Here is a 22260-nt window from a genome sequence, read left to right as displayed (position 1 = left end):
GGGGGCGGGGGGATGTGCCTCTCCTCACTGAACAAAGCTCAGGCATTTTATCAGCTGCTTCCCAGAATATAGTCTGTGGACCTGGACAGATTTTGTGTCAGAAAGCGAACAATATCATATTCAACGACTTCATATTCACGATGACACAGGCAATTTTCTCCCGATAAAATTTCTTTTATGGAGCTGACCTTTTGGAGCCATCTTCTTTGAAAGTTTGGGTGGGGGCAGCAATAATCTGCTGTCCCGCCCAAGGCCACAGCCCCTTCCTTACCTGTAATAACAATCTCTCATCGCCGATGACGGCAGCTTGGTTCCAATTAATCACTTCGGAGAATGGCAACTCCCATCCATTGCTGAGCATCACAGGGACACAGGCAGCCTGAGCAGAGGGAAGATTTCGTGAGTGTGAGGACAGTGACCGCAGGAACCGTTCCAATCAGGAAAAGAATCAGGACAAGCTCAATTGCCGGCACTGCTTATGTTACATGGGTCCCGGACTGCTCAGGCCAGGAAGAAAGTAAGTGGTTCAGAATTAACAAATCAATGGATTCTAAGACTTCAAGTCTTGCCTTAGACTGATCCTAAACTTTTCTAGTCTAGTACGCGTGATTTTGGCTGACTTTACTTCCGTGGAGATGACGGGCCTTGTTGCCTAAGTTTTATTGATGCAACAAAAGCTTTCACCAATAGAATCCGAGCATAAAATCAACCTTGAACATAATAATTTTGTCCATGTAAGTGCTACAGATCCACTTCTGTCATGGTTCACCCCAATGTCATGAGCTAACGGAGAGCAGGAGAGGGCCCAGCCTTTCCAGGTTGGCGAACTTCACTATCGTAGTCTCTAGCTTTCCTTTGCCCTATAAACACCTAGCTCAAAACTTCGTTCCCTCCAGCATGGAGCCTTGCCAACCACAGCCATGCCCATTTCCAGTCTGTACAGTCAGTGCACACCAATACGCCAAAGACACAGTGTAGCTTCCAAAGAAGTCTTTATCCAACCCAGGGAGCAATCTGCTCCTCGCGACACCCATGAAGCTGCAAGAATGTTAGTGGGTGGGTGGCATGCTTCTCAAAGTACACAAAGCACCATAGGATGCCCCACCATAGAAAGGAGCTCTTTAGCCTGAGGATACAACAGGACTCATAATTGGCACGGCAGGGTGAAGACGCGACATAACCCTCCTCAAATACAAAGATTCAGACAGGGTGCAAATTACTGGGAGGACAGGAAGGAAGGACGAGAGGGAGAGAGCATGTTTCACCCTGCCCTCTAAGAAGGCCGGCTGCAGGAGCAGCAGGAGAAGGGTTGAACAGCAGAGCTTCCTCTGAACTGCAGGGCTCTGGAACATCAGGGCAAGTAAGTGCCATCACTCTCTAAGAGTTTAGAAGAATTCACAGAGGACCAAGGTGAGGACCTAACCCACAGTTTCATTTTTTTTTTTGGGGGGGGGGATAATAGCAACAACCCACTGTCGGTGGACCCGAGACTGGCTTGCTGGAAAAGAGGAAGAGTCCCCTCTTCAAACTCAGGAGCTAGATTGCCAATTATATCTACCCATCTACCTTCTGTTTGCAAATGTGTCCCTGAAGATCCAGTTCCTGGGTGGTGAGACCATTTGGTCCTCTTATGTCCAAGGGTAGGGAGTCAATCTTGTTCCCAATTCTGACTCTTCAAACGAGATCAGATTTTCTTGGAAGTAGTTTTTTTGTTTTATTTTGTCTTTTTTTACATCCGCAGCAAAAGCTATGGCTTCTTTTAGACTATTCTATAAGAGTAAGAAGGCGGAAACCAGTTTGGCTTCCATCCTCAATGCAAGGATGAGAAGTTTCATAGTCTCTTACCTGCAAAGCCTCCAGGAATCTGAAGGACCCAAGCCTGCGACCACGAGGAACCAGACAGAAAGTGGCATTGTGCAGCATTTCCCGATAATCATACCTAGAACAAAAGGGGCATGGTCAGCAAGAGAAAATCCAAGAGGAAAACCGGACAGCTGAGGGTCATGGGGTGTGTCCCTTTATCCTGCACAACAGCCCCGGGAAAGGGCTACCCTCCCTTTTCCATGTGTGCTCAGAGAGCTTGTTGCATGGGGAGAACAAATAGGAACAATCAAGCTGTATAAAGCAATAAGGATCTCTTTTGCAAACAGTTTATAAAAAGACAGGTCTAATGATTCTCATACCAAGTTGTCTTGCCTAGCTTCTGTTCCTCAAAATCAGATGGGGAGAGGCAAGGTCCCATTATGTAGCCCTGGCTGGCTCAGAACTTGCTATGCAGAAGCCAGATGGCCTCAAACTTAAGAGATCCCCCCACTTCTGCCTCCTGTGTGCTGGGATTTAAGGCGTGCACCATGCAGTAGTTTTTGTCCTAGTGAAATAGTTTGCTCCCATGGCAGGAGCAGCATCCCTTCTGCATCTGCTTCTCCCTTAATGCCATGCCACTCAGCAACACTAAATGTTCCTGTTCTCTATTCTATTAAAAGATACTTCGGAAACCTCCACCCTAAGCACAAGCCAACATTCGTTTTCTCTTCAAACTGGAGTTTCTACATTTAACCAGGAACATTCAGTGACTCCCGACAAACAGTGCTCCAGTATAAGAATGGTTGCTTTGACTTTCAGCAGAAAGACTGGGGGAGGGTGCAGGGGGAGCAGGGTTGTGTGGGGCGGGGTGGGTGGGGGTCAGAAGAAAGCTCACTTGCAGATGAGAAAGAAAGAAAACTAATAGGGAAGCATTGGAAACTGGGATAGAGAACGGGTGGTTATTCTTTTAACTCAAATGCCATTTAATAGTATTGTGCTGTTTTGTGTTTGCTTGTTGGTCAGTTTTTGTTTTATGGGGGGTGGGGAACACTCTAGACAAATGATCATACCACAAGTATCACCTGTCTCTTGTTGTCAGCAAAATGTTTGGACCGACGAAAAGCATTTAATTGTTCGAGACGCCCGCTTTAAAAGTGATTAACAGCAAACACATTCCTAGCTGTGCAGTTTTGACTTCATTAGGAGTTTAAGAAAACTTGGGGAGCTAGCGATACCTCATGTCCTATAAAGGCTCGGAATCGTACAGCCGAGATGAAATCACTCTCATTTTTCAAGCACTTCCAGGGCTAAGCAGACAGGTGCGCCTCTGACAGCAGCATATGTCATCAGCATTTTCCAACTCTAATAGTCTAATTTAACCATAGCCTGAAGGCACTGGGTTCTTCCCTCTTCTTTTTTGGGGGGGATATTGATATATACATTCATATTTTTAAAGTCCACATCTATTTTTATATTCTCATATAAACTAGGCATATGGGAGTAAGCCAATTTTCAATTATAAACCCGTCATTAAGAAGAGACATCATGCAAAAGGACCATTTGCTTAAACAAGCATGTACAACTAATTTGCACAAGAAAAGGTCACTGTGAATAGATTAAGATTATCTCCATTGAGAGCAAAATAAAAAGCCCTTGCTGCATTAATTAAGCTGCAATGGACTTCAAAGTGGAAAGGATTTTTAAGAAGGATCAAATTTAGCTAAATAAAAATATTAAATTTTGATGGTAAGGACGTCTCTTTTTTCACCAAACACAGAAAAATAACTGACAAGTATCTTCAAGTTCAAATGTGGATGTTGTCTGAATTCTACCTAATAGGTAGAGAAGAGGGAAAGAATATACAGACACAAATTTATGCGTGAAACTTAAACTGATCTTTTTTTTTAATATAGAAAGGTCGAATATGCTTCATACCACTGCAAGGTTTAACAGATACCCAGAATAGAAACCCCTGAGGGACCAGCACAGAGTCCTACATCCTCATCATTAAACTGCTAAAAATGTAAAATCTTATTAGTGTCCTGGATGGTAACAAGTTTCAAAGTCTTCACTTGCAGAATTTAATTTCTAGAGTGTGTGGAAGGAAAAGAAGGGAAGAAAACTCTTGGGGAAAAGTCAAGCGACAGTTACACCGGGGTGTTGACTTTTAAAGGGGTCTACAGAAGCATTAGTTGCTGATGTAGCAAACGAAGCCACATGATTGAAGCTTGAAGCCATTCATAGCATGAGATGTGTGAAACCGTGTGAGCCAGTTAGTACCTGCTATGAGACCATGAGCTTAACACAGATGTCTTTTGGGCATCCATTTTCTCAACTGAATTGGGTCTGGCCTCGTTGGAGGATGTGTTCCATAGTGGGTAGGCTTTGAAGTGTTAAAAGTCTTACATCAGGCTCAGTCTCACCCTTCCCATACCCCTGAGTGGTCCAATGCTTTGCTTGCCTTCTGCCATGTTCGACACTGTGATGGTCATGGGTTTACCTTATGAAACTGTAGGCAAGCCCCCAATTAAAAGCTTACTTTTATAAGTTGCCTTGGTTATGTCGTCTCCCATGGCAACAAAAGATGAGAACTGAGATAAATGTTTTCCATTCCAACTTTTCAGCATGCTCATCCCATAAACTTTTTTTCTCTTCTGGATTCTATTGGTCAAGGAGTTCATGAAATACGGAGGTATTTTAAGTGAAAAGATATCGATGCCCTTTAATCAGGCCAGCTACCGGTTTTAATTGGGGGCATTTCTTGTTTGTTATCCTTTAACTCCGCCTCGTGGGATGCCCTTTTACTTAACTGACCCATTCATTGATTCATCTGTCCTTCAAAGAAACACTTCTGACGATACTGTCACTTTCAGACAGACCCTATTCAGAGGTAGTTGGTTTATCCACCCAAGAACGAATAGACAGTGGGTAAGATATAAAATCTTCTAAAGGGGATCATATCAGCAAAGAAAACTAGAGCCATCACTTCGGTGTGGCACATAGGAACCCTGTGGAATGTTCCCCCAAATATTTTACTAGTAAAAATTAAAGAAAGTTGGATTTAAACTTTCTCGAAGGCACAAAAGAAAGAGAGAAACGTCCGTTTGAGAAATCTGCCCAGCCTTAGGTGACTGGCACCTGTCCCATGACCTGCTCCGTTATGCCTGTTTCCACTTCTGCCTATGAGGACTGAGAACTGCACGGTGGGAGACACACCCACACCCAACTCCTACCGGGAAGGAAAAAGACAAGCCATTGAAGCCGAGTAAACATTCCCAAATCATACGTCTGATTTGGAAGTTTTGTCTAAAATACATAAAGAACACTTCTGACTTAACAAAATGGGAATCCAATGTAAACATGGGCTAAGAATGTGAGCTGATATTTTCCCCAAAGAAAATGAATAAGGCGCCAAGAAGAGCGCAGGAAGATACTGAATATTGCTAGTCCTTGGAGAAATGGAAATCAAAACACAATGAGGCACCACTAGGCATTATTTAAGAGGACAGCTGATAAGGTGCAGACAATGTAAATTCTTTCACTGTGCCAGTAGGAGAGAAAAATGGTGAGGTCGCTTTGGGGACAATTTGGCAGTTCCTCCTCAAACTAAAAATGGACTTTTCATATGACCCAACACTTGGGCTTGGGCATTTATCCCAGACCCAGAGAAATGAAGACTTATTTTTACATGGAAAAACTGTCCGCCAATGTGTAGAGCAGTTTTAACTGTAATGGCCCCAGAGTGAAAAGCACCAAGATGCCCCTCAAGGCGTGAATGAGGCAACGGACAACGGTATACACATAGCCTAGAACACTTCTCGGGAAACAAATAGAATAAACGAAATGGATCAAACTACTCGGATACACGAGAACCCCGAGGATGCTAATGCTAAGTCCAAAGCCACCCCCTAAAGGGTACACACTGCATAGCTCCATTTTCACAACACTTGTGGCGCATAATTACGGGGATGAAGAACCGAGTGGTGGCTATCATCGGTTAGAGGTCGGGGAGACAGACCGGCGGGCTTGAGAGGTCAAGTGGGAGGACAATCGTGTAAAGTACACCAGTTCTCCTGATTAAGTCAGGAAGCGCAAAGCATGTTCTAATCACGCATAGCTTAAAGACAAGCACACCAGCCTACATGAGTGGGAAAGGAGTTGTGACAACCGCTCTCAAAGAACTTCCACCTTTAACTGATAAACCCCTTTGCTCCACTGTGCAGACAGGCATGACAGTCCCCACTCCAGCGGTAAGAACACAAATGACACAGGAGGTAGAAGAGTTTTCCTACGTGGCCACAAAGAGACATGCAATAAAAGGACGTGGCCCTGAATTTAACCTAGAAAACAAGGACCACTCAATAGTTCTAATGCTTTTCTTCCTATGGTTGTCCTGAATAATGTATGGGATATACCACATTTAAAACAAGCTATGGAACAGCACATGTTTGAATTTTTTTTTTTGTCACCCTACAAAATGCATTGTTTCTAGTAGTGAGTCAGTGCAACTGGCAAGGGGTGGTGCAGAATGGTACCCATCAAACCTCCAAGTGTTCTCCCAGCCTTCCCTGGGAACTGCAGAGATCTCAGGATTACCCAGGCCTGCTGAATCAAGAACTCTGGGGAGAGAGCCCCGGATTCTATGTGAATTCTTTGTAAAACACAGGACATTTTGAGCAGCCCAAGCCTGGTGGTTAAGAACTTAGTAATCAAAGAGCTCGGTGGTCAAGCAGCCAAACCCCGAGGTTCACATTCCAGGCTTGCTGTATGCAAATGAGGTGATCTGAGGAAATGGTAGTTTGTCTAGGTTCAGTTTCCTTGTTCATCGGAAGGGGATGATCGGGGATGATCCTTCCCTGGGGCTCATCAAAGGATACATTTTAACTAACGCAATGGCACCTTGTAAACAATTAGGAAAAATGCTCGTTATCATCACCACAGTTGAAGAAAGACAGCAAGTAACAGGGAATTCAGGCAGTTGTGAACGAGGAAATCTGGGCTGGAGCATCTAGAGTTTGCATCGCCTGTGTGACCCCCATGCAAATCTCTTAGCTCAGTCTCAAAGCTGTGGAGCTCAAATGAAATTATGTACATGCAGCATAATCAGGAAAGCAGTATGCAATTGCAAGTTATTATGGCAAATTATATCAGAAGGGATGGAATAAACATTTTTTTAAAAACTACCAACAATAAAAATAAAATAAAATAAAAACAGATTTTGCCGAGACAGCCGAGAGACAAATGTGAAGCAGGCCCTGGAAAAGGGAAACAGAAGCCGCACGCCAGACCACAGCAGCAGCGTGGAGTTTAAGAGCATCTTTCTCGTCCTCAAACGCTGCACTGGTGTGGCTTGCCGTCTTCCTGCGGTTCCCGTAGACCCAATGTCACAGTGCATTTGCCAAATGATCCTGCCATTTTGCTAGCCACACAGGACAGGGAGGAAGGCAGCAAGGGGCCTCTAATCTCCAGACTCACACAGTTCCGGTCTGCTGGGGGTGGTAGTTTGTTTCAACTACTTATTTATGAACTGGGGGAACATCCGGGGCTCATCTGCTCCTGCCAGCCCTGACCCTTGTCGGTAGTTACTCTTCCTCTGTTTACACCCAGGTTTGAGTCCCACCTCTTATGAAAAGAAAATCAGCAGAAAAATGCTTGGGATGGTTGAAGTTCCACAGAGTGCCCGGGGATTAGGAAAATGAATCACAACTACGCGCAGCAACTTCTCTCTCTCTCTCTCTCTCTCTCTCTCTCTCTCTCTCTCTCTCTCTCTCTCTCTCTCTCTGTGTGTGTGTGTGTGTGTGTTTTCTTCCACCCATTCGGCAAAAGTCAGGAGGATGTCTCTCACGTGCACCACTTAAGAAGCTCCCGGTCCAGTCAAAAGACTGTGAAGTTGTTGGAAAATCAAAAATCAATGTGAGGAGCGGGTGGGTGGGTGGAGAGATAGTCATGTGGGGGCACGGTCTGGTTTATGCAGGGAAGATAAGGCATGGCCACAGGTGGCATTAATGAAGAAAGGGAGAACAAGGATCACACAGATTTATAGGACTTCTGGCTAAGTACTGATGGGGGAGCGAACTAGCAGGTTCAGGGAAGGGATGGGCATTTCTAGGCTAGAAGCAGCGGGCATCAGGAACAAAGGGTCCAAGGTGAGGGAAAGCACACAATTTGGAGTGAGTTGGAAAGGGTTAACGAGGCTGCTCGCTCAGGAGGGGGACCCATAGGATGACTTGGCTTGCTCCTTCCTGGAGCTCAGACCTTAGTCCAGGAGGGTGAGTCTGAGACGCTGAAGAGCTCGGGAGAAAGAATGACATGATCCCAAACGCATCCTTCACAGGCAGAGCTCAGAACACTGGGAACGGAAGTCACCGCTAGGACCGTGACACCAGTGTCCCAACTCTAGGGGCCTGATTCTTCTGGTCAGTCCACGAAACGTGTGGTGTCTGAAAACATGCAATTCTTATGGAGACAACTATGAAGCAGTTCAACTCATCTCTGGACCCCTCACCCAGCAGCTGCCACTTAGAGGGCTCTTTCTCCTCAAAATGTTGTCCCAGGGGTCACCTGCGGTGGCCACCGTGCTAAGGTCTAGGAAACACACGGCATGGAAATGTACTCACGGCATGGGAAAGCACAGGTTCCAGTGGTTACAGATTATCTGTTCGGTTGGCGGAATCTGTGTCCACCTGACACATAACTTACAGGTCTTTTGCACATAACTGAGCTGCTTTACATACATGTCAATCAGTTATCCAAACACATGGAACTGCGTACTGACTATGACCTAGCAGAGCAGCGACAGCCTTAGGTACAGTCAGCAATGCCCCTACAGCAGCAGCTGTTACTTAAAGGTGGTGCAATTCCTTGTCTTGAAGATTCAACAGGCAACCAACCAGTCATGGCAAGGATTAGATGGTATTCCTTCCTTTGTGACCTATGATGTGAGACTACCAATTCTAAATTCTAGGCTGTCTGCTGCAGGCAGGGATGGGTGTACAAAACCAAGGATGGGCACTGACAACCATCTTTTCGTATTTCCTGGCTTCTACAGAAGACAGTTTTCTCCATATGTCAATTTAAAATCACTTCAACACAGGGACAGGAGGTGAAAGGTAGCACTCTGGAGGCTGAGGCTCTTGGGAGAGGCACTGACTCTGTCGTCACATGACCGCCATAGGCATAGGTTTAATATGGCGGATAGAGTGACACCTGTCTTTCACCCCCAGAGAAAGAGAGAAAGGGGATGCTCGTTATCAAATATGCTCTTGAACACACCGAGTCAGAATCCCTATCGTTTTGAATCTTGTCCATTGCACTCCTACCTTGAATAGTCACTGGCAGTCACTCACACTCACTCACAAACTTAGCAAGTATGATTAATATATCGTGTCCTTCCAAAAGGGTAGATAACATCCTCGTGGAAAAAGCCTTTAGTCCCGGTTCTCAGGCAGCAGAGGTAGGCAGATCCACACTGCTAGCTCCAGGGCAGTGAGGGCTACCAAGAAAGACCTTGTCTCAAAAAACCATCCTGGTTCCTGCTCATTAAACAGTAGCTTGATGGTTAATATATAAACACATGAATAAATACGATAACCGCTAATGATAATAATTATACTACTAATAATCCCACTGGTTCAGCCTTTGCCGTGGGCGGGGCACAGCGCCACGCAATCTATATTCCCCATTGCATTGTATCGTTAGAACCTCTGCAAGGAGTAGGTGCAACTATTGTTCCTGTTTCACAGGCGATGGTGCAGGCATTGCTCGAAGGCTTTGTGGCATTTGTGTAAGGGAAAGCAGCGTTGGCTGTGTGCTCTATAGTCCCTCAGAGCCTTTCCTAGGAGAGAGTAACACAGAGGTTGCAAAGGTGAAGACAGAGATTTGTAACACACTGTGCCCTGTGACATCAATCTCAGGAGCTTTCAGGAGGACACGGGTCTTGTTGTTGCGTCTGCTTTTATACTTTCAGTGCCGGATTTGAAAACTATTCCGAGAGGAATGCAGTTCCAAGATGCTTGAGTCTAAGTTCTCCGGTTAGAGGTACAGCATTTGGGACAGGGCTAAATAAAAGGTTACTTGGGTACAGAGGGAAGAGGAGACACTGCGACAATGGCCTTGCATGGATAAATGGTTCAGAAGAGATATATAACAGGCCACTCAGGAAAGGAGAAGGCCAAGGGCATTATCTTACCATTAGCGTTTCCCTAGGTGCTGTGCCACAGGAGACGGCCAAGTGGAACGGGGCCAGGAAATGTAGAGTAAAGGTTATGAGGACTTGGCAGGACAGGCAGCAGGGAGCATATATTCTCAGGACAGCTTCCCTCATGTGGAGAGGTGAGGATGACAGAGACTTAGAAGTGAAAGCTTCAGCCTCCCCTGCCTTTCTGCTTAACTTCTCTACTCCGGCTGCCTAGAGTAAGTTCCCCGTGACCACTCAAGTCCTAAACCAGAAATGACCACTTCAGCCTCTTCTGCCTGTCCGCCTAACTTCCTCCCCTGATGTCTAGAAGAAGTCCCTATGACCACTCCATCCCATGCCCTGTCTTGAATCTAATGTTCACTCAACTGAGTTGTTCGTTTTTATGCCTTCCATCCCTCAGGCTTCACGAGTCAGGACTTAGGTCTTACTATCTCTTGGCCCACAACCCACCTACTTACCTATAACTAGCATTTGCCGGTTTACATTGTGTTAATAGGGACTTTGAAAGAAGAAAGGTGAACATGAAATGGTATAACTCTTCGTTATGACAAGCTCAACTTTTAACCAATAAGCATATATCCAAGTCTTGATAAAACCAAGCCTTGATAAAACTAAGGTGATGCTCCATTTCAACGGGACTCGGAACAAAACAAAACAGAAATCAATCTTGTGTTCTTGGTTTTCCTTTTGTACAGTTAAAACCCCATTTTCTCTGTCTTTATTTCTAAAGGTCTGGCAACTTGTTAAAAAGTTATCTTCTCCTTGAACAGTGATGAGAATTGGAAATTTGTGCTTCACCAGGCCTGATAAATAGCATTATGTGAAAATCACGTCAAATGTATGCACAGTGGTGTTCTCACTGAGCACGCTCCTGCCCTTCCTCCAGGCCTGAGCTGAGGAGAACAATTGCAGACCCTCCTGGCGGCTTCTCTCCAAGGACAAACACTGACTCAGTCCAAAAGGAAGGGCTTTCCACCCACAGAAGGAACGGGCTCACCCTAATGTTCCACAAACTTCCCTTAATGAAGTAGGAAAAGACACCTTATCCTCCCTGGCTACCCGTGTCTGCCCTTAGGTGAGGCAAATGGTTGGAATTCCTGATGGGCTTTTCTCCTAGCCAGGGAAGACAAGGATGGAGACAGAGCCTGTCTGAGACACTGCTCTCTTTGTCAGCTCTTAAACCTTCTGTCTGATCCCTGTACTTAAGGGATTACAAAATACCTTGGAAAATAGCCCTGTTTGGGTAACCTCGCCTTGCCATCTTCTCCCCCACTATCACCATTACTGGCTTTTAATTTTTGACTTAAGACAGGAACAACTCAGTCCTGGGCCTTCGACACTGACCATGCAAACAAGGCCTTGGAATGGCCTATATTAGTATGGTTGAGTGCTGCAGTAATCTAGGGCGCTCAAGTGTAAGATGTAAGTTTCATCAAAGAAGATGTCAACAGAAAGTATAACTTTCCCCCTTTGGTATGGGGGTGTATAGACATGCAAATGCAGGGGTGTGACCAAGTGACATAAAACATTTGTGCAATGGTAAAAAAAAAAAAAGAGTGTTACATATTGATGGTGGACTGGACCACCAGTGTATGACAGCTGAGTTCTTAGGGACTGGGAAGGTTGAGTCTAGATTCTGCCATTTCCTTTGGCAGAAGCACAATATTACATTGGGAGAGACAGTAATGGAGCTGAATCACCTTCCTTTCCTCCAGCTGGTTATCTTTTCTACAAGTCTCTGGAGAAGTTGCTAAAGAGATGTCTCATACTGAAACAGGGCTCTGGAACAAGGAAAATTGATGCATGTGACGGGAAGGAGGTAGACCAGATGTTCCTGGGGATGTCTTTGTGCTCTGGCATTGTTAAGGTTTGAACAGGCTCGTGTGTTTAAAAACTGGTTCCCAGCTAGTGATGCTACTTTTGTAAAACAGTGAAAACTTTGGAAGTTGGAACCATACTGGAGGCAGTAGATCACTGGGGGCATGTTTTAGATGTTCACATCTTATTCTGACCTCCTCCTGTCTCTCACTGTTTTCAGTTTACCAAGCTCTGAGCATATTCATAGCTCCCAAATGCTCCTACTTCCTTATAAACTCAGATCAACAGGGCAAAGGTTTGTAGACTGAAATCTCAGATACTGCTAAATATCAGAATTAAGCTAAAATAAGGAATTCCTTCTTTGGGAGCTGGAGAGGTGGCTCAGTGGTTAAGAGTACATCTCCATGGTGGCTTACCACTGCCTGTAAATTCAGTTCCAGGGGATCAGACACCCTAGTCAGACCCTCAGTTGTTCTTGTACACACATGGTTCAGTTACGAATAGCCAGACACACAATATACACACAGTAGCACTTAAATAGAGTATATTCTTTTAAGAACTCCTTCTTTGAAATTCCCTTCTTAGGTATTTTTGTTGCAGCTATGAAAAAGTAACCAGTATATTGAACAAATGAGTACAGAGCCAGGTAGTATTCCAAGAGCCAGGGAAGCAAGGATGCAAAGCGGTCTAGGACTGCCTAGTAGTAGAATTTGTCATTCTGCAGATGCCAGAGTGTGCTCCCATGATTCACCAGCGCTATTCTCCCTTTCCAAGGAGAATGACCTCAGCAACAGAAGCGCATTCGAGTTCCTGTTGGCTTTAAAACAGACCAAGCTCAGTCTTATCCCCTTGAAATCTGCTTCCTACCAAATGACTAAAGAACCCTGTCAAATGCCAGGCTCTAGGTAAACTTATCCCAATGGCTCCTCCAGCCGCTTTGAACAGTATCTACGCCCCTGGATATGGGGACCCATTAAAACTGGCCCCCACACACAACTTCAACACCCCTTTTCCTGCTTACTATCTCTAGCTGCACAGTTCTCAGTTTCTCAGCACAGCATACTTGCTTTCATTCTCATACTTGCTGTGTCCTTACACGGGAACATTCTTCTTCCAGATATTTTCCAAGATGCTCATCAGTGTGCATACTCTTCAGAGAGGCGCTCAAAGACCAGACACTGAGGACTGCTTGAATTCAGGCACATAGTCTTTTGAGGGCTCCCTGTTATTTCCCGCCGAAACCTAACATACACTGTGTAACAGCAGGAAGACACCTTTTCTTGTCCACTGCTATTACCCCAGTCCTGAGTACACGTCCGGCCTAGAGTAATCTTTTATGATGTCTTTGTTGAACAAATGTCAGAGCGTTCAACCCTCAGCTCATTCTTCAGGGCCTGTAATGCTTATGAGGGTTGCAAAGCATCCAACGGCTGTTGGCATTCACAAGACAGCGTCACACACGTTTCCAAACAGATCTTGAAAAGTCCTTTTTCATCTTTGTCCTGTGTAATGTTAGCCTTATTTCTTCAGTTAAAGCTAATATTTGTCAACATCTCTAAATGCCATCTGCTTTAAAAACAAGACCCATTAAAAATATCTTCAGGGACCATCTAAAATATTTTTTGAAGCATCATTTAACCTGTTTAGGTAGAGTGATGCAGTAAAGCTTGCAGGAACTAATAGTCACATAAACTTTCTGCTCTGGACCTGGTCCCTGACTCATCTTAAGCAAGCTATATTGACTTGAGTCGACTTTTGTTGATAAAACTGAGCATCATTCTGGTCTTGTCTACTTAGCAAGGTGTCCTGAGGACGTAGCAAGGCAGGTAATCAGAAAACACTGAGCCAACTCAAGTACTTGCAAGCATCAGAAAGGATGAGACTAACCCTTCTTGGAGCAGCTTTTGTTCTGAGTCACAGGTAGACGTCAAAGGCAGTATGCTCGTCTTTGCTAAGGAAATATCGGCTGTTTTCCAAGAGCATCCGGAAAAGTGAATTTGTTACCACGGCCAAAAGTGAGGAAGAAAAAGGGCTACTGGAAGGGTTTCCCATTGTATTACATTTTAGCTGTCAGCCAGTTGGGCTGTTTTCAGGGTGTGAATCAGAACTGAAGTTGGTTCCAAACTCTTGGGTACGGGGCCTTCAAGAGCGAGCACTTCTGTCACGTGGAACATCTTACTGCGCCGCCGTTTCCACTAAGGCCTCCCGACTTTCAAATAAACCGCCATGTAAAACTTGGCATCAAAACAAAGTGAGTCACTTCCTTTTTAGAGAAGGTGATGTCTCAGCTGTGTGTCAGACACACAGCTGTGGGGAGCTGACGGCTGCGGTGGTTCCGTCCTCTTCCTATGCATGCCCTCACGACAAACTGTCTCAGGATGGATTCTGAGCAAAACTTAGGCATGATCTTTAACGGAAAGTTAGCCCAGCAGCAGCCAATCAACCATACCCCTCTCCACAAGTGTTGAGTTTGGAATTATAAAAGTTTTGGAGGTGTGAAAACATAATTGGAAAACTTTTTTTCCCCCTGCTTAAAGGGCTAATTGATTTCACAGGTGTTTAATTATCATTTGCTGTGAGATAATGCCTTGTAGTGCCATAAAAAATGGATTTAATTTTCGAGTGCTTGCAAAACCATTGCCAAAGCCAAGTTGGAGCTGAAGTTAGATAATTATTCTATAAATCAAACACACTGCCTCCTTTCTTTGAAAATTTTAATACTTGGGGATAATGATATCTGACAACCTTGAAACTAACATGAAAAAAGATTTGGCTGCCAAGTGCCAAGAGGCAGCCGCTGGAGCATCTCAGGCCGTCTGGTTCATTAACAGTGACTCAGATGGCCTTAGGACCCTGGCTGCAGGCTTCCAAAACCTGCCAACAGCAAGAAGGCTGGTGTACGTCCAGGCATGGGCAGTTTCCACTGAGATCAAATGACCATGCATCCAGCAAGGCCTATAGAAATGGAGAAATAAAGTCTAAACTACCCTTACCCCTCAAAAAAGGAAAGGGGAGTAGAAGGAGGGAGGAAAGGGAAAGGCAAGAAAGGACAGAAAAAGGAGGGGAGGAGAAATCAGAAAGGAAAACATGAATGTACACGCGTGGACACAGCAGCACTCACACTAAGTCAGAACACGCAAAGCCTAAGTTTTCAATGTGGTCAATGAAAACTTTCCTAGGTTCGAGGCATGGTTTTCGTGCTTCCTGTAACAAAGAAGGAAAATCATGAAATCAAACGTTTAACCAGCTGGAAGACACCACAAAAGGTTAGTTAATCTAAACATCCCAGATGAAAATCAGGGAAGTCAGAAGAGGTCGAACCACCTGCCCAAGATACCGAGAGATGAGACCGAAACTGAAAAGACAAGCTCCAAGTGAGCGGAGAAAGGAAGACAGCTTGGCAGTAGATCTGGACTCACACTCTCACCTCAAATCTAAAAATAAAAGAAGGATATATTTTTTCCCCCCAGTGAGGGGGAAGGGGCCAGAACTCTAAAAGAACAGGGCCCGATTTCCACAGAAGTACCCAAGCTGCCTTAAATAACTCCCCTGGGGAGCCTGGCTAGTGCCATGTTTCAGATTTTTTTCCCTCCCCCAACTTTTATTCAGAAGCTGCTGAAGTCATAACACATTCCATTACATGAAATGTGCTTAAATGATCTAAGGAAGCACGGTGGCTGGCTGGGCGCGCGCGTGCGCACACACACACACACACACACACACACACACACGCTGTCAGCACTATTTAATTTATTTCATGCCTGTGTACACAGCCCACACCCTAGCTACTGCACACTATGGATTATCAGACAGTTTAAGGTTGTCTTAATAGCCCTTGTGAAAACATTTGAAGGTGAAATGTAGGATGATCAGGGCCGTTCTCTGGACACTGCGTTTGGGTCCTTGTAGACACTGTTGGGGACAAAGGCACTTAGGCAGACAGGGTAGAAGAAACTGTGGTTTCTGTCACAGCCTGAAAGGGAAGCAGCCATAGAGCTTGGCATAGAATTCCCATTAGAAACTCCTGCAGCTAGTCAAAATGATGCCACTGATGACATCGAGAGACTATCGACAATCTGTGACATGTCCTGTCCTCTGCAAAACACTTTATGTCCACTTGGCCAGCTGCCTATTAGAACACCAAAAGCTGAATATGTACCCTGTTCCACGCCACCTTTCCTTGACATACTGGGCATGTTACGTATCCCAGCCTGAACTCGAACTCATCATTCTTCTGCCTTAGTCTGTGGAGCATTGGAATCGCATGCTATACAAAGCCCAGCCTTTCTTTCCCCTAGTCTATGGAAGAAGAAATGGAGGCATACAGCTAATTTGTCTAAATTCACTTTAAGAACAGACAGGAGATACAAACTGAGACAGTTTGTTCTTAGTACCCGAGGAGCAAATGCCGCTGCTTACTGCTTCCCTGCCTTGCTGCATGGAGAGGATGTCTGGGTCCAGATAAGTAAGCTGTAGCTTGAAGGATCCCACAAGGACTATAAAGGAATCTATTGGACTCGGTTATGATTTTCCATCCTGAGACACATCTGGTATTGGTCTGAGCTCTTACGTGCTCCTGAATCAGACACAAGACCCTTCCCAAGGCCAATCTCTGCCTCTGGGGTATTCTACCCCATACCTGAGGACACAGAGCAGGGGCGAACCAAAAGCATCCTCAGTTCTACATCCAGATGGAAGAAATTTGAGCAACTTTTCCTAAGACTTTATGTGATTTTCACTTTCCCAACTTGCCACGGGGCTTTGAGTCCAAGATCTACCATCTGCCTTTGGTCCCCCCACAGGCCATCTTCTAGGATGTCCGTGTGTGTGCAGTGCACACTCGTGAGTGAGTGAGAGGTTGCGGGTCCTCTAGGTCATGAGGATAGGCTAACGAAGAGACATCAAATAAAATGCAGGACACAGGAACATTTCATATATTCATCTGTCCATCTATCCGTTGTGCACCTAGCCACCCATCAGTAACTCTTCCTGGAATCTTACTAAGTACCAGGTATCCTATCACCAGGGGCACCACCACAAACCCATTGAGCTTGGAGAATCAATTCCCTGTCTCATGTGGGGAGAACAGCAGAAACTCATTCAGCACGTGTTCAGTTACGGTGTTCATGGGTGGCTCAATGAGAGCACGCAGGAAAGAGATTTGATCCTCTTAGAAGGTAGGGATTAAGTTGAGACCTACAGGACGGTGCCCAGCAAAACTAGAGGTGGAGACGCAGCGCCGACAGTGGCCGCAGAGGCCATTAAGAACTTAAAAATACATCAAGGGAAGCAAAATACACATGCCACAGCTATTCGCCTTAAGAAACCAAAGATACCTTGCTGTGAGCTAGAGTTAAATCTGTAGGATGTTATGCAAAACGAAGACCGAGGCTTCTTTCTGCCTGGGAAATGAGTGTGATTAGAGACTGGGGCTCTAGGTAGGTAAGCACTTTGCCTTAACAAGTTGGTTTTGTTAGACACTTGCGGATGCCTGCTGAGCCACAGCTGAGGGGCAACTGGCATGAACCCATGTTACAGACAGGAAAGAGAGGCAGGGATGCACCTTCACGATCTGACTGCAGCCAACGAAGGATGCGGAGGACGGTTACAGTTCACGCTGCTTGCTCTTCCCCCAGGACCTGCCAATTTACCTATTTTAGTCCTTATTCACGAGCCCCTATTCCTGTTGCTGCAGAAAATTCTGCAGGCTCTGCAGAGATGGTGTTTCGTCCCTAAATAATCATATTTTTACAGTAATTAAAAGGCAAATTCCCCAACTCCCTAAATGCACGAGCAGCATGAATGCCTGTATTTTGCCCTAACATTTTACATCTCTAGGGTGAGAGAAAACCATGATATGAACTAATGGAAATGACTTAATTGCAGGAAGAATCAGTCGTGGTAGGGGTCTGGGAAAGAAAGGAAAGCCAGCCTCAGCCAGGAAGTCCCCCTGGGGAACAAAAGTGTTGGTAGGAAGAGCCCTGGGGTCTCGCTTCTGCCCTTCCATAAGTAATAACTTCCTACCAGTAGTGATGGCTGCAAGGCCCAGGCTGGGAGAAGCCACTGAAGATATTTTCTGCTACAATGACAAGGCTAGCCTGCTGATTCTGGTCCCTAAGGGGAGAGAGGTGGGCAAGGGAATTCTAGTTATTAAGGAATTAGTTTGGACCAGAGCCAAAACAAAAGTCACAACTGGGTTTTGCAGAACCAAGACAGATTTCATCTATCATCCTGTTAGACTAATTTAGGAGTTATAGTACCTCCTCAAGAATGTTCCGTGCCGCAACAGAGACGGTAGTGTGGGGTCAGGCCAGGCCAAACCACCAGCTGCTGATCCCTTCGAAACAAATTAGAAGAAAGGGTTGGGGAAAAAAATACAGATGCCCAGATTCTGTTTCCATATTGTACATCAAAGTCATAGGTAGAGTGGGAAAGTAGCTAGGTAGAATCCACAGAAGGGATCAGAAACCACGTGAAACCCACAAAATGATACCTTAACGCATGGAAATGATGCTGATATAACAGCCATGACAACTGACCACACACGTGTGTGCTCAGTTTCACACACAGTACCACAGTCTGTGTGTCCCTTTGTGTGGGTGCAGGATGTCAAGTAACAAATCCATTCCACTGGAGACCAAGGCTGGCACAGGCTTGACCATCTATATGTCCAGAGGTGTTCCCCCTCACTCTGATACAGGGGTATCAGCCCTGGCTGTCCTGAAACGCACTCTGTAGACCAGGCTGGCTTCTAAATCAGAGATCCACCTGTCTCTGCTTCCCGAATGCTGGGATTAAAGGTGTGAGCCACCACTGCCTGTAGGTCTGTAGCTAGGATTACAACATGAAAATGCCCCATGAACACACAGTGTGAGATGCTGTTAACTTCACTGGTGTTTCATACCAGCAGAAATAGTTATAAATGAGCTCTTTCAAAACATTGTCACACAAATGATAATGATGCTCATGGGTAATCCATATAAAGTACCAGGAAATCTTAAAACACAGAACACACACACACACACACACACACACACACACACACACACACACACATGCTGATTTCCAGGCTGTGTGGAGGAGGCTGCATCCTGCATAAATTAAAACATTCATATTCTGTCCCCCTTCTATCCCCCAGGAGGATGTTAGGCATATATATGTTCAGTTGTCTGAAATTACTCTGAGCAAGCAATCATTAAACACGACAGGTACATTCAGCTCACCCACCCGGGGAAATATCTCAGGGACTGAACAAGCACCGGGTAGAGATACCATGATTGCACCCTGGACACTTGGGGTTAATGATGAGGAAGATTGACTCAGTAACTGCATATTTAAAATACTTTAAAGGAAATAATAAAATAATTGAGAATGATGGACATGGTACCATATGTATATAATTCCAACACTAAGGCTGAGAGGAAGGAAGATCCCAAATTCAAGGCCAATATAGGTTAGACAGGCAGCTCGCACCTCAAACAGGAGCGACTCAAACAAAATGAAGCAAGAGACAGCTCAGAATATTTGCCAAATCAAGAAGACTTCAAATACCACTCTTATTAATCCTGCTGTAGAAATCTGAAGAGTAAGATGTTGGAGGGATTAGTCCAGATGGGTGTCACCTCTACAAAATATCAGACTTTAAAGACAGAAAACACCTAACAGACTTCAGGCCCAGGGTTTACACGGATGCATTACTTCTGAACTGCTTCAATCCTATCATAAACAAGATACAGGAAGAAAAATGTCTACCAAAGAAGTGTGTTCACTACTGTACATTTCTTTACTACTGAGATATTTTAATTATATTGAGTATATATTTTGGTTTCACACGAATACATACACATTTTATATTTTCAGCTGCACACTAGTGACTCAGGAGTGTCCTTTGTAAACACAAGATGTTTTACATGTGTCAGAGATGAATTTCCAATGGGGGCTCGAACTTGGGCCACCAATTAGTATCACGGGCAACCGCCCTGCTCACTGATACATTTGCTTTGGTCTAGATGGGGCCTAACGATGCCAACATTTTCAAAATAGCAGATTCCACGTGAAGATTGAGATCTTAGACTTCTCATGATAAATAAGACATTCCAGGAGCTCCAGACTGCACTTTCTCAGAGAAAACTGGCAGTCACTGAGCTATCTTTGTGTCCATTGTGATGACCTTTATGGCCACATCGTGCTAAGAACTCCTTGTACACATGTGAAGAGGCTGGGGATCAGAAATAGTTCATTGGAGGAGTATGTCTTCTCCTATGAAAGAGGAGCCATGTCCTTCAATGACAATGAACTACTTGGCTTTAACAGGAAAACCCTTTATGTGGTCTATAAAATTAGCCATATGACACACAGACACCTTGAGCTTTTTTCCCAAGGACCTGACTGTCCTCTACCCAAACAATTTTCTAGGTTACTCTGCAATGGAGAAGCATCTGCCGAATGTCACAGGCCAGCCTGCTGACCCTCAGCAGGCAGACCCTGCTGGGCTACTCCACCAAGCCTAATTCATAATTTACACAAGCATGGAGGCGATGACATAAAACATTTATTGACAAAGGGAACAGCCTGCCACTTTCATACACTTATGCAAAGCAACAGACTCTATTTATTGAGCCTTATAGGAAATTTAAGCCTGTATGTGGGGGCTGTCAAAGGAAAGCCAGTAGATTCGGTGAGCTCTTTGAAATTTTTATCTTAGAACTCATGGTTCATAAAGGTAATTCCCTCACTATGTGGGGGTGGGAGACGGGGGTACACATCTCTCCGTCTGTTGTCTATCTTGTAGGGAAAAGCATTTGTTGTATGCTATACTTTTGGTCCACATCATACACAGAGGTTAACTAAACAATGAATGATGTTTAAATACATGTCACTGTGTGTTTTAACCCTTCAGTCCAAGTGTGAAATACTGTAAAGCTTACTGAGTAGAGTTGTGAACTGGGAAACGTGTGCTCTGAAAGCAAACCCTGACTCATGGTCGTTCTGGCTGTCAGAAGGGCCACTGACGGGGATCCAAAGGATTGCATAGCCTCAACCACTTTTATAGGCGACAGGGCCAGCTACTCAGGGCTTCACATTCCACTGTGAGTGTAGCCACCAGATTCAGCCAGTAGATGGGGCACGTCCATATGGCAAATGTCCTCACTAAACTGACCTGGCGAGAAAGGCTGTGAGATGCTTCTTCCTTCAGCCAAAAAGGTATCAAGTAGGAATGTACTGCTCTGAAAGAGGTGTTTGATCATTTCTTTGGCTTCCTTTTCATCCCTATTACATGGTAAATAGTACAGGGAGATGGGATTAGTGTGGCAAGGGCGAGAAAGGCATCATACATACAATTTGGAGTGGGTACCCCACTCATTCAGTCAACTTACGCTTGCTCTGAGCCTATACGGACTGAGCATTAACCGCTGGAGGCAGTGGCTGGAATATGTTCTGCAGGATATCCCGCCGACCAGGACCACACACACTGACAATGTACCAACTGGAGGTGACAGGGAGCTGCAAAGTGACATGGGAGCTAAAGAGTCACCCAAGTGACTAGAGAGGCTGGGTCTGAGGACCGCAGAGAACACAGCTCGAGGGGCGAGGAAAGAACACCCCAGAAAAGCACACGCAGGAATGCTGGGCAGCAAGTTACAGCATTCTCCACACATGCAAGAACAATGGAAACAAAGTCAGTCAGGTGGGGGTGGCGGAGGTACTGGTGGAGAAAGGAATGCCAGTGTTAGGGCCAAACATGACTGTCTGGCAGGGCAATGGGTGTCTCTCATTCCCATCCATTAACACACACCCCTGGGGAGCAAAGGGAGATGAATACACACACACACACACACACACACACACACACACACACACACACACACAAACTAACGAGTGCTTAATTTTCCAGGAGTTCTGTTCAATTTCGTCTATATAGAAACTTCTTTTGCACTGCTAGTACTGTTACATTAATCTCCCTTGCAGACAAGAAAATGCAAGGACAGAGACGTTAAGAGATTTGCCCCTAGTCACACAGCATCTACACGGGACAGCCCAGAAGAGGCCCTCAGCAGTCTCTTTGCAAAGTTATTCTCTTCTGCATATTCAGAGGCATCCTTGGATTTCCGTATTACTCTATGGGTCTTTATGCAAGGCTGTTAAAGTCTAGGCTTTTGGGGAGGCATGGGTACAGTTTTGGTGGCAGTGAGAACCAATATGATCTAAAGAGACAATCCACGACTTGGCACTGAGTATAAGAATAAACAGACCGATAAGTAATCCCAACAGCGCAGCTGCTCCTGCCGGACACTGTAGTAATAGGGGCAGTGGGGCTGCATCCCCATTACCCCGGCCGCACCCCGGCCGCCTCCGGCTAGCTTTACCTGAAATAATTACACGGACACTGTATTCTTTTAATCACTGCTTGGCCATTTCTATCTAGCCTTTTCTAGGCTAAC

The 22260-nt window shown here is 45.2% G+C and overlaps 1 protein-coding gene across 1 annotated transcript in view; it reads right to left on the bottom strand.

Moving 5' to 3' along the window:
* Window positions 1–22260, bottom strand: part of Ext1 (exostosin glycosyltransferase 1) — a 291435-nt gene that overhangs the window by 37925 nt on the left and 231250 nt on the right. The window contains exons 2-3 of the mRNA XM_005360525.3: window positions 1846–1939; window positions 272–379 (exon numbers count right to left, since the gene is read on the bottom strand). Coding sequence (XP_005360582.1) covers window positions 272–379; window positions 1846–1939 — 202 coding nt within the window. The remainder of the gene's footprint in view (window positions 1–271; window positions 380–1845; window positions 1940–22260) is intronic.

The sequence above is a fragment of the Microtus ochrogaster genome, linkage group LG3, assembly GCF_000317375.1.
Source record: "Microtus ochrogaster isolate Prairie Vole_2 linkage group LG3, MicOch1.0, whole genome shotgun sequence".
NCBI lineage: Eukaryota > Metazoa > Chordata > Mammalia > Rodentia > Cricetidae > Microtus > Microtus ochrogaster.
This window is presented reverse-complemented; position numbering and strand designations above follow the sequence as displayed.